General features: G+C 40.1%; 1 protein-coding gene across 4 annotated transcripts in view; it reads left to right on the plus strand.

The window, feature by feature from the left end:
- XRCC5 (X-ray repair cross complementing 5) overlaps window positions 1-12,695 on the plus strand; it is a 131,732-nt gene that overhangs the window by 56,359 nt on the left and 62,678 nt on the right. The window contains exon 17 of one of the 4 annotated variants that reach the window (XM_040476181.1): window positions 12,285-12,307. The exons of the other annotated variants lie outside the window; for them this stretch is intronic. Within the exon in view, the coding sequence (XP_040332115.1) occupies window positions 12,285-12,292 (8 nt within the window). The 3' untranslated portion in view covers window positions 12,293-12,307. Of the gene's footprint in view, window positions 1-12,284; window positions 12,308-12,695 lie in introns of those variants that run through there. 4 annotated transcript variants of the gene reach the window in all.

Consider the following 12,695-nt stretch of genomic DNA (forward strand, 5'->3'; position numbering starts at 1 on the left):
TGTGTGTGTGTGTGTGTGTGTGTGTGTGTGTGTGTGTGTGTTGTAATGGGTCTGATTTATGTAATCTTGGGTATGGATTATGTAACTTATAGCTCTTTCCAGATAAACATAGGAAGATAAAAATATAGCCTTTTTTTGTTGTTTTACACAGAGCTGGTAAATTTAAGGAAATTAACTTCTGTTGGATACTCTGAATGTCTTGAAAGAAGGATACTAAATACAAACAGTAACTAAAATTGTAAACATCTTCAGCCCTATAAAAGTTTTCTTTCTTTTTTTTTTTTTTTTTTTAACAATGTGACATACTTTCTTAGTCCTTTCCCAGAACAACAGTGACGCATCTACTCAGGAGAGAAAACACATGATTGTGGGTTCTAGAGGGGTCCGTACTTTATATTTTTTATTCAATAGGACACTTGTTCCTCACTGGGTTCCCTTGTGACTTGTTTAGTTTTAAATTGTTAAACCCCAGAACTAGACTGTCTGGGGTTATTTTATGTCCCATTTATCGATAACAAGAAGTCTTACTTGAAAACAAATATCTATTTATTTGGAAGTGGAAAGGGGATTCGCCATAAGGGTATGTTGGTATTTGACACGGTAATTATATAATATCAGTGACCTGGGAGTGTCTCCTGTATCTTCCTGTGGGCCAACTGAGGCCCAGAGTAGTTGACTTTCCACAGATGGTTGCAAACGTGTGGAACACACTGGATCTTGCGGCTTAATCTTCTTCATTGGCTGCATACATTTCATTAGACAGCAAAGCTCTGCCCCGGAGTTTACATTTAATATAAAATTCATCAGCGAAATAATTAAAACCAAAATCTTGAAGACTAAAAGAAAAAAGAAAAAAATACATGGCACACAAAGCAAAGACCGTCGTGGACACATAACCACTTGGAAAGTGTTTTGGCTTTTCATGAACTCTCCCTAAAAGGCTTCTAGCCATTCTTCCTCAGCTTTCTAAATTCTTCCAAGTTCTTGTCCATCTGTGGATCAGAAGATGTCTAATGACAGGGTATGGTTCTTGTAAAATGTAGCCTGGCTCTCCATTAAGAAAGAGAGCCAGTGGGTAGCATAAAAAGAACAGGCTGTTTGCTGAGGGTGTGTTCTCGGTGAGCACTGGGACTTCTTCCTGAGGGCGTTAAAGGGGGTCTACGTGTGCTATACGACAGCGTCCCTACTCTCAGCATTTTGTTCTGTCCTGTGAGGCAGAAGGTGCATGCCTTAAGCCTGCTGAACATTTTTTCTCCTTTTTATGTCAAATAAGGAAAGGGTATTTTTCCCTCTGGCTGGAAATGTGGAACCCAAATAGACGCTTTGCCCTCGTCAGAACAAGCAGATGAGCAGAGTCTGGTCTGAGGCCTACATTTAACGCAGGAAGCTGCTGCATTTGACCCCGGGGGCTGTCCTCACGGTAGCCAGGCTCTGCTGGGAGGACGCAGAATTAGTGAGGAATTAGTGACGGGTGCTTCGGAGAAAGCTTGCCGTCGGAGTCCACCCTTGCAGTGAATGCTAATGGGAATGATTTGTGAGGCAGAGAGCAGTTGAAGTACTTACTCAAGGCACCTCAGTTCTTTCTCTCAACCTCCTATAAATCCTGTGCTTCTCGCTTGCATGGTGGATGATCGTCACGCGGGGCATTGCACTTGCTTCTCCTTGAATTGGGCCGTCCTCAAGATTGCTTCCTAAGCCCAGCTGGTTGAAGAAGAAAACTGATTTCAGATTGTGCTGATGTGCAAACTGCTTTAATCAATGACTTAAAGTGACTGCTCGTGGCAAACAACAGAAGCTCTTAACCAATTAAGATGTTTAGGGAAGGATGTTAGGCTTTTGTTAAAATAGTCACTAATCAGCTGAAATGTGTTAAGAGGAGCCTAGAAACAGCTTGGAGTCCCACTTAAATGCAATAAAAGTGTTTTGGCCCTCCCCTTTCAAATTGCAAGCCCGAGGCAAAAAATATGCTGACACAGAAAGAAGTGGCAAGTATAATTTGATACAGTTAGTCCTGTCTGTTATGCACGTCTACATAAAACTTTTAAAAATGGCGTGCTTGTTGTTTTTTAGGCTAGAGAAGGGGGGGATTTGGTTCAGATGTGGAGCACAGTTTCAGTGGGGCTTGAGAATATCAGCATAGATGCCTTTGGACAAAGGAGAAAAGTGAACTTCCTTTTTTTTTTTTTTTTTTGCAGTTTCTTATGACATGACGGAGAAAAATCTTTAGTTAATAGTTCTGATTAAAGGCCCACTTGTAGCCTGAACTGTGCCTCCCCAAATTTATATGCTAAAGCCCTAACCTTTAACGTGCTGGGATTTGGGTACAGGGCCTTTGGGAGGCCACTAGTTTCAGATGAAGTCATGAGGGTGGAGCCCTCATCATGGGATTGGTGCCCTTAGAAGAAGAAACACCAGTTTGTGCGTTTTCTTCTCTCTTCTCTTCCTGTCTTTTCTCTCTGCCATCTGAGAGTACAGTGAGAAGGTGAATGTCTGCAAGCCAGGAAGAGAGCCCTCACCAGAACCTGACCATGTTAGCATCAGCCCCAAGAACCGTGAGAAAATAAATTTCTGATGTTAAAGCCGCCTAGCCCTTGGTATTTTGTTATGGCAGCCTGCACTGACTAATACAGGCCCATTTTCATTTCCTTTGTCAGATAAAACTGCTGAAATCTGGTACTTCATCTCTTTGTGTCTTTCGGAGGTAATGAGAAGCGCTGAAACACTCAGGATAGCCTCTGTGGGCCATTAGAGTCAGGAGCCGTTTCTCACAGGAGAACCATCTTTTCGATAGCTCCCTTGCATTTGGAATCTAGCAGTGTTTCCTTGGGGGCACTGAGGATAAAGTCTGCTCTCTGAGCTTTAGCAGTTACTCTATTGTGGAAACTTAGTGTCAGCATCCCCTCTGTCTGTGGTAGATCTCCACAGATCTCCTAGCTAAATTGTACTTACTTTTGGTCGCTATTTTAATAGTGTATTGAAGTGTAATTTTCTACCACAAGATGTACTAATTCTGAGTGCAACTCCGTGATCTTTTTGTAAATTTCGAGTTGTATGATCATCACCACAAACCAGTTAGAAAGTTTTCCCTCCTCCCAGAAAGGTCCCCCTGACTATTTGTAGTCAATTCTTTTCTCCTACCACCACCCCAAGTAACCACTTTCTATTTCTAAAGATTTACCTTTTCTGGAAATTTCACATAAATAGAATCACTCAATATGCAGTCTTTTGCATGTGGCTTCTTTTAGTTAGCATAACAGGGTGTTTTTTTTGTCTTTTTTTTTTTTTTTTAATGTTTATTTTTGAGAGAGAGTGAGAGTGAGCACATACAAGTGGGAGAGGGGCAGAGAGAGAGGGAGACACGGAATCCAAAGCAGGCTCTAGGCTCTGAGCTGTCAGCACAGAGCTGGAGGTGGGGCTCAAACCCACAAACCATGAGATCATGACCTGAGCCCAAGTCGGACACTTAACCAGCTGAGCCACCCAGGCACCCCAGCATAACGTTTTTGAAGTTTTTCATGTAGTAGCATATATCAGCAATTTATTTCTTATTGCTGAATAATATTCCATTTTATGGATATGCCACATGTTTATCCATTCATCAATGGATGGATATATTCAGATAGTTTCCAGTTTTTAGCTATTATAAATAATGCGATGAACATTTGTATAGAAGTCTTTGTATTTTTTCAGGGTGCCTGGGTGGCTCAGTCGGTTAAGCGTCCCACTGTTGATCTTGGCTCAGGTCATGATCTCACGGTTGGTGAGGTTGAACCCCATGTCGGGCTCTGGTGTGGAGCCTGCTTGGGAGTCTCATCTCTCTCTGCCCTACCCCCACTTGCACATGTGCACTTTCTCTCTCAAAATAAATAAGTAAACTTTAAAAGAAAAACAAGTCTTTGTGTTTTTCATTTTTCTTGAGCAAGAGTAGAATTGCTGGGAAGTTTGTGTTTAACTTTTTAGAAATAGCCAAACTCCTGTCAGAGCAGCTTACCATTGAACCCTTCACCAGCAGTGAAGGAGGGTTCCACGTTCTCCACATCTTTGGTGACACTTGTGTTGTCTTTTCAGTTATTGCTATTCTAGTGGCAATGTGTTGATATCTCTGTGGTTTCAGTTTCAGTTCCTACACTAATGATGCTGTCCTTTTTTCAAGTGGGCATTGGCCATTCATATATCTCCTTTTCTTTGGTGAAATGTCTATCAAATCTCTTCCCATTTTTTTTTTTAATTTTTTTTTTCAATGTTTATTTATTTTTGGGACAGAGAGAGACAGAGCATGAACGGGGGAGGCACAGAGAGAGAGGGAGACACAGAATCGGAAACAGGCTCCAGGCTCTGAGCTATCAGCCCAGAGCCTGACGCGGGGCTCGAACTCACGGACCGCGAGATCGTGACCTGGCTGAAGTCGGACGCTTAACCGACTGCGCCACCCAGGCGCCCCTCTTCCCATTTTTTAATTCAGTTAGCTTATCAAGATGTAAAGAATTCTGTATATGTTTATCAGATAGTGACTTGCAAATATTTTCTACAGTCTGGTTTATCTTTTTAATGGTGTTGTTCGAAGTGTAAAATTTTTAATTTCGATTTTCTAATATATCATTTTTTTTTCTTTTAGGAACTATCCTTTCGCAGTCTTACATAAGAAATCTTTGCCTAGCCAAGTCACAAAATTTTTCTTCTGAAAGCTTTAGGTCTATAATCTATTTTGAGTTGATTTTTGTAAATGGTTATGAGGTGAGTATCTAGATTGATTGATTTTCATAGGGTAACCAATTATCCCAGCACCATTTATTTGGAAGACTATTCTTTCCCCATCCAGGTGCCTTGGCACGTTGTTGAAAAGCAACTGACCATACATGTGAGAGTTTATTTCTATACTCCTCAATTCTTGTCTGTCCTTCATTGATACATTGTTACCCTTATAGTAAGTTTTGAAATACTATGTCTTTTAATTTTGTTTTTTTGTAAAATAGTTTTGACTAATCTAGGTCCTTTGCATTTCCATATAAATTTTAGAATCAGCTGTTCAATTTTCTGGAAAAAGCCTGCTGGGATGTTGACAGGGATTGCATTGAGTATATAGAATAATTAAGGGAGGATTTCCATCTTAGCAATATTGATTTTTTTTAAATCCATGAACATAGGATATTTTTCCATTTATTTAGGTCTTACTTTCTCTCCATAGTGTTTTATAGTTTTTAGTGTTCAAGTCCTGTACTTCTTTTGTTAAATTTTTGCAAGTATTTAATTCTTGTCAACGCTAATTGTGAATGGATTTTTTTTTTTTTAGTTATTTTTTGCCTTGTTTGTTGCCAGTATAAAGAGATAATGATTTTGTTTATTGATCTTATATCCTGCAACCTTATTAAATTTCTAATAGTTGTTTTTATATACTCTGGATTTTCTGCATGCAGGATGATGTTGTCTGCAAATACCGGCAGTTTTATTTCTTCTTTTCTGATTTGTAGGCCGTAAGTTTCTTTTTCTTGATTTTACTGGTTAGAACATGCAGTACAATGTTAAAATAGAATGATGCAAGTGAATATCTTTGTTCTTAAAGTCAAGAGGAAAGCTTTAAGTCTTCTTAGTGTATGATGTTCTGATTTTTCTGATTCATTTTATCAACTTGAAGAAAGAAGTCTTTTCTCATTCCTAGTTGGTTGAGAGTTTTTATGATGAATGGATGTTGACTTTTGACAGATGCATTTTCTATATAGAAATGATTCTATGGGTTTGATTCTTTACTTAATATGCTATATTAATATTAGTTGATTTTCAGTGTTTTTTTAAATAATTTTTTTAATGTTTATTTTTAAGAGAGAGAGAGAGAGACAGAGTGCAAGTGAGGGAGGGACAGAAAGAGAGAGGGAGACACAGAATCCAAAACAGGCTTCACTCAGCTTCCGAGCTGTCTGCACAGAGCCTGATGTGGGGCTCAAACCCACGAACTGTAAGATCATGAACTGAGCCAAAGTCAGACGTGTAACTAACTGAGCCACCCAGGTGCCCCATTGATTTTCCGTTGTTAAACCAGGCTCACCTGCAGGGATAAATTCCAATCAATCATGGTATATAATTCTTTTGTATGTTTCTGAAGTCATTTCGCTGATACTTTGTTAGGATTTTTATTTATATGCCCATAAGGGATACTTTTCTATAGTTTTCCTTTCTTGTGATGTCTTTGACTTTGATATCAGGGAAGTACAGGCCTGATAGAATGAGTTGAGAAGTATTCTTTCTTCCCTGTCAAGATTAGTACTTACTTCTTTTTTAAGTATTTGATAGAATTTGACAGTGAAACCTCCTAGGCCAGGGTTCTTTGTGGGAAGCTTTCTAACACTGCATTATTTTACATATTATAGGCTCAATCAGATTTTCCATTTCTGCTTGAGTTTGATGTAGTAATTTGTGTCCTTATAAGAATTTGTCAATTTCATCTAAATTGTTTAATTTATTGGTCTAACATTATTCATATTATTTTTCTCTTAAATTCTGTGGGTTGATAGTGATGTCTGCTCCTTAATTCTTGATTTTGGTATCTTGTATCTTCTCTTTTTCTTGGTTAGTCTAAGTAAAGATTTATGCGTTTCACTTATCTTTTATAGAAGACCCTAACTTGTGCTTTTATTGATTTTTTCCATTATTTTTTTATTTCATTGATTTTTTTTTTTTTTTTTTTTTTTGCTCTTTCATGGTCTTTATTATTACCTTCCTTTTGCTCACTTTGGATTTAATTTGGTCTCCTTTTTCTGGTTTCTTAAAAGCTTAGAATTTTGATTTGAAAGCTCATTCCTTCTCTAACATAGGTATTGAAAGCTATGCATTTCCTTCAGCAGGTTGTTTAGCTGCACATCTTAAATTGTGATGTATTGTTTTTATTTTCATTCAGTTCACATGCTTTCTAATTTCTTTTGTGATTATTCTTAGACCCTTGGATTATTTAGAAGAGTGTCCAATTTGCAGACATTGGGAGACTCCCAAATTTCTTCTGTTGTTGGTCTTTCTCTCTATTCCATTGTAGAACATATTTTGAATGGTTTCAACCCCTTTAAATTTATTGAGACTTGTTTCGTGGCTTACACTATAGTCTGTTCTGACACGTGTTCCGTATGCCCTTTAATGTACATTCTGTTGTTGTTAGGTCAAGGGTTCTGTAAATGTCAGGTAGGTCAGTTTGGATGATAGTTTGTTCAAATCTATATCCTTGTTGATTTTCTGTCTAGTGGTTCTCCATGATGTTCTGAGTATTGGAAGTTATTTCCCTTGAGATTTTGTGGACTAGTGAGACCTTTATAATTTTTGCCTCACCTAGCTAAACAAAAATCTGGAGGCCCAAGCGAATCTCTGCAGAGTACCAGTGAAAAAAACTTGTCAATTCAAGTAATACTATTTTAAATAAAGGTCTTCAGGTATTGGAGTTTTTTTAAAAAATAAGCTTAGATACAGGTACCACAAGATTATGTTTGTGTTTCATAACCCTCTGCTTCATGAAAGGAATTCATTTACTTTAGTAATGACCAACTTAGTACAGGAAGAATTGTGTAGATTGAAGAACTTGTTAGAACACAGGGACGATTAGTTCTAAGTAATGAAAGCCAATTTACATTTTAGTGACAAGAGGTACTATAGTATATAAGTATATATAGTATGTAAGTATTAGGTCAGCATTTTTAGATTTGGAAGGTTTATAGGTTCATTATTTCCTCCTGTCATTTGTTTCTTTTGGGTGCCATTTTCTCAAACATGGGTTTATTTTGTTTGATTCTTTATTCGTTTCATACATTGAGAATAAAATATATGGAATAACTGAGGTTGGATTATCTCCTCATTATCTCCATTTCTAATAACTCGTAGATGGACTATAATGAAGTCAACAAGACTTATACATTGAAATTTTAAATGTATGGGATGATAGGGAGGGTTGAATATACACACCAAAGGTAAGATTTGCCTGCAGCGTGGGGGCTTAGGTGGCTCAGTCAGCTGAGCTGAGTGTCTGACTCTTGATTTTGGCTCAGATTATGATCCCAGGGTCATGGGATTGAGCCCCACGTTGGGTGCCACACTGAGCATAGAGCCTGCTTGAGATTCCCTCTCTTTCTCCCTCTGCCCCTCTTCCCTGCTCGTGTGTGCTCGCGCTCTCTCTCTCTCTCTCAAATAAAATAAAAATTAAAAAGAAGAATTGCCTCCAGCAAATCTGGTTAGTCTTTCCTGAGTACAGTAGGTAAAATTAAATAATTTGAAGGCCCTTTATTATACAACCTTCTAAGTACATGAATATAAACAGAAAGAAGAAGATGCTGTAAAAAATAAAAAAGAGATTGTGAAATAGTATTCTGAGTTTCACTATCAGCAAATGCCAATCTATGAAAAATGTCTATGCATTTAGGACCCACTAGAAACAGGACCAATTGTTTATTGCTCCCTAGATGTCTCCTCATTAAAAAATAAGTACATGCTCAATTGGAAAAAATTAAATCGTAATGTAGTAGTACATAAAGTTAAGAAAGTCTCCTCCTTCATCTTCCCCCCCTCTCTTCCAGTCTCTCTCCAAACCCACGTCTGTCTTACTTTGCCACTCTCTCCTCAAAGGAGTAACCCTGCTAATCCCTGTTAATGTTGTAGTCAAGATGGTTAATATTTTAGGGTATGGTAAATTGGGGTTATAGTCATAGATAGTACATTTTGGAGAACACCGGGCGGGCGCCCCGCCGGCCATTCCTAGTGAGATCAAGCAGCATGATCTAAGAGGAGAAAAAAAGAGCTCACAGCAAAATGGGATGGTGTTAAGTCATAGTAAGTGACAACAACAGAGATGCCTGCATGCATATGGTCAGGGCAGTGTGGGAAATGGTCTCTTCTCCACCCGCACCTGCATGCCTCTCTTAGCCTGTTGCTCTTTGTGTATTTCTCCTCTCCATAGAGCTTTATTTTAGTCATTTTTGTCTCTAAAATTAAAGTGAAGAGTGGTGATAAAGAAAGTTCTAGACTGTCCATTCCTCTTAGTGATAACTGGTTCTAAAAATGCGGTGTGTGGGTTTAAATTGAAGGAATGCAAGAAGGGGCACCTGGGTGGCTCAGTCGGTTAAGCACCCGACTCTTGATTTCCACTCAGGTCACAATCTCACCGTTTGTGGAGCTCTGCATTGGGCTCTGCGCTGACAGTGTGGAGCCTGCTTGGGATTCTCTGTCTCCCTCTCTGTCTGCCCCTCCCGATCTGTCTCTCAAAAATAAGTAAATAAACATTAAAAAAAAAATTAAATAAAAAAAGGAACACAAGAAGACATCTTTATTCTTTAGAGGATTTAGAGGAGTAAACCAGTGAGGCTGAGGCCATTTGTTCATCCATGTAGCAAATGGCCGGTGGCCTACTGTGCACTAATCATTGTGGCGTAACACAGACTGGAAACAAATACACGTCAAGTGGTGATAAGCACTTGTGTTACTTTCCAAGGGCTCTGTGACAAAGCACCGCATACTGGCTGGCTTAAAACTACAGAAGTTTATTTTCTCATAATTCTGGAGGCTGGATATCCAAAGTGGAGGTGCTGGGAAGGGAAGGTTGGTTCCATCTGAGGGCTCTGAGGGGAATCTGTTCCATGCCCCTCTCCTACCTCATGGGGACAGCTGGCAGTCCTTCATGGTCCTGGACTTGTAGATGGGCCACTCCGGTCTCTGCCTCCTCCTCTTCACAGGGAGCTCTCTCCCTGTGTGTGTCCACATTTCCCTCTTCTTATAAGGGCATCAGTCATACTGGATTAGGACGCATCCTTATGACCTCATCCTAATTTGATTACATCTACAAGGACCCTGTTTCCAAATAAGGTCATATTCTGAGCTTTCAGAAAGGACATGGATTTTCAGAGAATGGTATTCAACTCATGACAGCACTATAGAAAAAAATCAAAATGGAATCGTGGGATAGTGAGTGCTGCGGTGAGATGGGCTTGTGACTTTATGTAGAAAACAAGGACGGGTCACTTTTGAGGTGTCATTCGAACAGAGAATTGAGAAAGATGAGGACAGAGCCTGCTAGGTGTCTCTCGGGAGAACTTTGTAGACCAAGGCAGCAGTATTTTCCCCGGGAGTGGGAGCCTGTTTGGCTTCATCTAGGAGCACCAGGGAGGCCAGCGTGGCTGGAAGAAATAGGAGATGAGATCGGGGTGGCTGGGGTACATGTCACATAGGGCCTCCTAGACCTTTTGTTTTTACTCTGAGTGAGGTAGGAAACCACTGAGGAGTTCTAGGTAGAGGTGGATCTGACTGACTTGTTTTAAAAGTGCCCGGGCCATGCTGAGACCGGCAAGGTGGAGATAGGCAGAGGAGTTGGAAGGTTGCTGTAGTGCTGCGAGTGAGAAGGAGTAAGAAGTTCAATTCCTGATAGGCTCTAAAAGTAGAATCGGTGTAAGTATAGGATGTGAGAGAAGGAAGCAAGTCAAGGATGACTCCCAGGCTTTTGGCCCGAGCACCTGGAAGAAATTGCAGTTTACTGAGAGGGGAAATACATGCTAAGTTGCTTATGCAGGTGTGGAGTGTGGACTTCGGAAAAGAGGCCTGGGTTGTAAACCTGAATCTGCAGAAGTCACTAGAGATGTTCTCTGAAGTCATGAGACTGGATGAGTTCCCTGAGTGGGGGAGGGGTGTGGCACAGGTGGAAGGGGTCACTTTGATGCACAAATAGTTCATCCAAGGCAATAGGACACAAGGCACGGTGTGGGTACAGATGCAGGTGGGTGACCGATTTGAGGAAGAATTCATAGACTAGTTTGGCGTAACCTGAGCCAGAAAAGCCCGGACAGGAGAGAGCCCAAAGCAAGGCATCTCAGGTGATGCAGCGACCTAAGTGCATCCTGGTGCTGTGGGTGCTAATAGGACTTCCCCAGAAATAAGGCTTTTCTGATAGTTATTTTGCCTCTTGAGTTTACTGTTAATGAGCATTTCTGACCACTTTGTACCCATTTCTAATTCTCCTCTAATTTCTAATCATTTTCTGGATCTGTCTCTCCTTTCCATCCTAACTACCACTGTCATAATTCAGGCTTTCATTACTTCACCATTGGACAGTTATAGCATCCTATATTAATTTATTTTTAAGTAATCTCTACATCCGACGTGGAGTTCAAACGTAAACCCTGAGATCAAGAGTCACGCGCTCCACTGACTGAGCCAGCCAGGCACCCCCAGATTTAGCTTCTTACGAAAGCACAAGATTTGATTAAGTGTCAGCCCTTTTTAATCATTCCTCATGTCGTTAAAAGTAGTCCCCCATCTCAAGGCTGCCCACAACCTGGTTCCACTCTGCCATCCCAGACCAGTCTTCTGTAGGTCCCCTCTGCAAACTCTGTTCTCAAACCAAACAGTATTCCTGTTAATATGCTTGTGATACTGGTTTTCCTGCCTCTGTATATTTGCTCATGATACCCCTTCCGCAAAGAATGTCCATTCTTTTTTGTCACCCCCAAATCCCACTCTTAAGAGATGCTCCTGATTTAAGAGCCAATATATCCTGGGATACCTGTGCCCAGGAGTAGTTTTATTACAGTATGACACATCATCAAAGGTGCCGCTGTTAGTCTACTGTCAGTGGAACAGATAACCTCCGTCTGTTTTTATGTTCTCTAAGTGCTGCTGACTAAGTAATATTTTTGTTTCCGTTGTTGACTTTAATGAAGCAGTGCTTGGGAATAATAACAATTTTGAGTTTTTGAATTACAGCATAAGTAATTCTCAAAGTTCTTTGGACCGATTCATAAATCTTAGCCCCATCAAAGAAGTAGAGAAAAATAGTATCTGTGTATTTTCAGCTGTGGAACATTATACAGCTTTCTTCACAAAATCAGAAAGAGGGGGGAAAAATGAAAAAAAAAAAAAAAAGGATCTAAGTGGCCCTTAAGAAAAGATAGCATATAAACACAGGGCATCATCATTTATCAGTTTTTAGGAGGATATATCATATGAAATACCGTGGTTTTAAAATTTCTGGTCCTTGGTGTGTCCTTTTAAGAGTGACTCAAATTCTTGAGGCATCATAAAACGTCGTGGGCCATCCCCCTCCATTGTCCACAAAAGCACATTCAAGCAGACTGCCTGCTTCTCTTCCTTTCTGAGGAGTCTGACTCACCACTCACTGTATCTCTTCAACTGATACATGGTTTTCAGTTCCATTCAATTACCAACTTTTAATTGGATCCCATTGCCAGATTGGTCTCCTGTTCCAGAGTGTTTCCTCTTGGCTGCACTGTTACTATGGCTACTTGGTTCCTTCCACTTATTTCCTGCATTAGGGTCATGACATCCACTCTGGTATGAAGCTAGACAGATACTGTGAAATTGCTGCGGCACCAAACACCGTCATCTTGCATTCTGCCTCCCTCCTACTGCCCATCTGGAATGGGATCAAGTCTACATGGTAAGGTTATCAGTTCTTCTGTATCCCTTTTATTTTAGTCAGCATCACCAAGTTTTAGAGTTCTAGAACTTTGGAAAGTTGTGGAGACCCTCTTTCTCTGCCTTCTCCACTTCCTAGCCCCACCCTAACACGCACTTCCAAGCATATTGCCTATATGTTTCATAAAGGAGCCAAAGACATCACTTCATGCAAAGGTCGATGCAAAGGTCTTCCATGAGCTTTTTTCCTATGTTAGCATCATGTCCCAGTTTTGGACTCTAAGTGCGCTCCATTCTGGAATTGGTGA

The sequence above is a fragment of the Herpailurus yagouaroundi genome, unplaced genomic scaffold (assembly GCF_014898765.1).
Source record: "Herpailurus yagouaroundi ecotype Mexico unplaced genomic scaffold, PumYag 140, whole genome shotgun sequence".
NCBI lineage: Eukaryota > Metazoa > Chordata > Mammalia > Carnivora > Felidae > Herpailurus > Herpailurus yagouaroundi.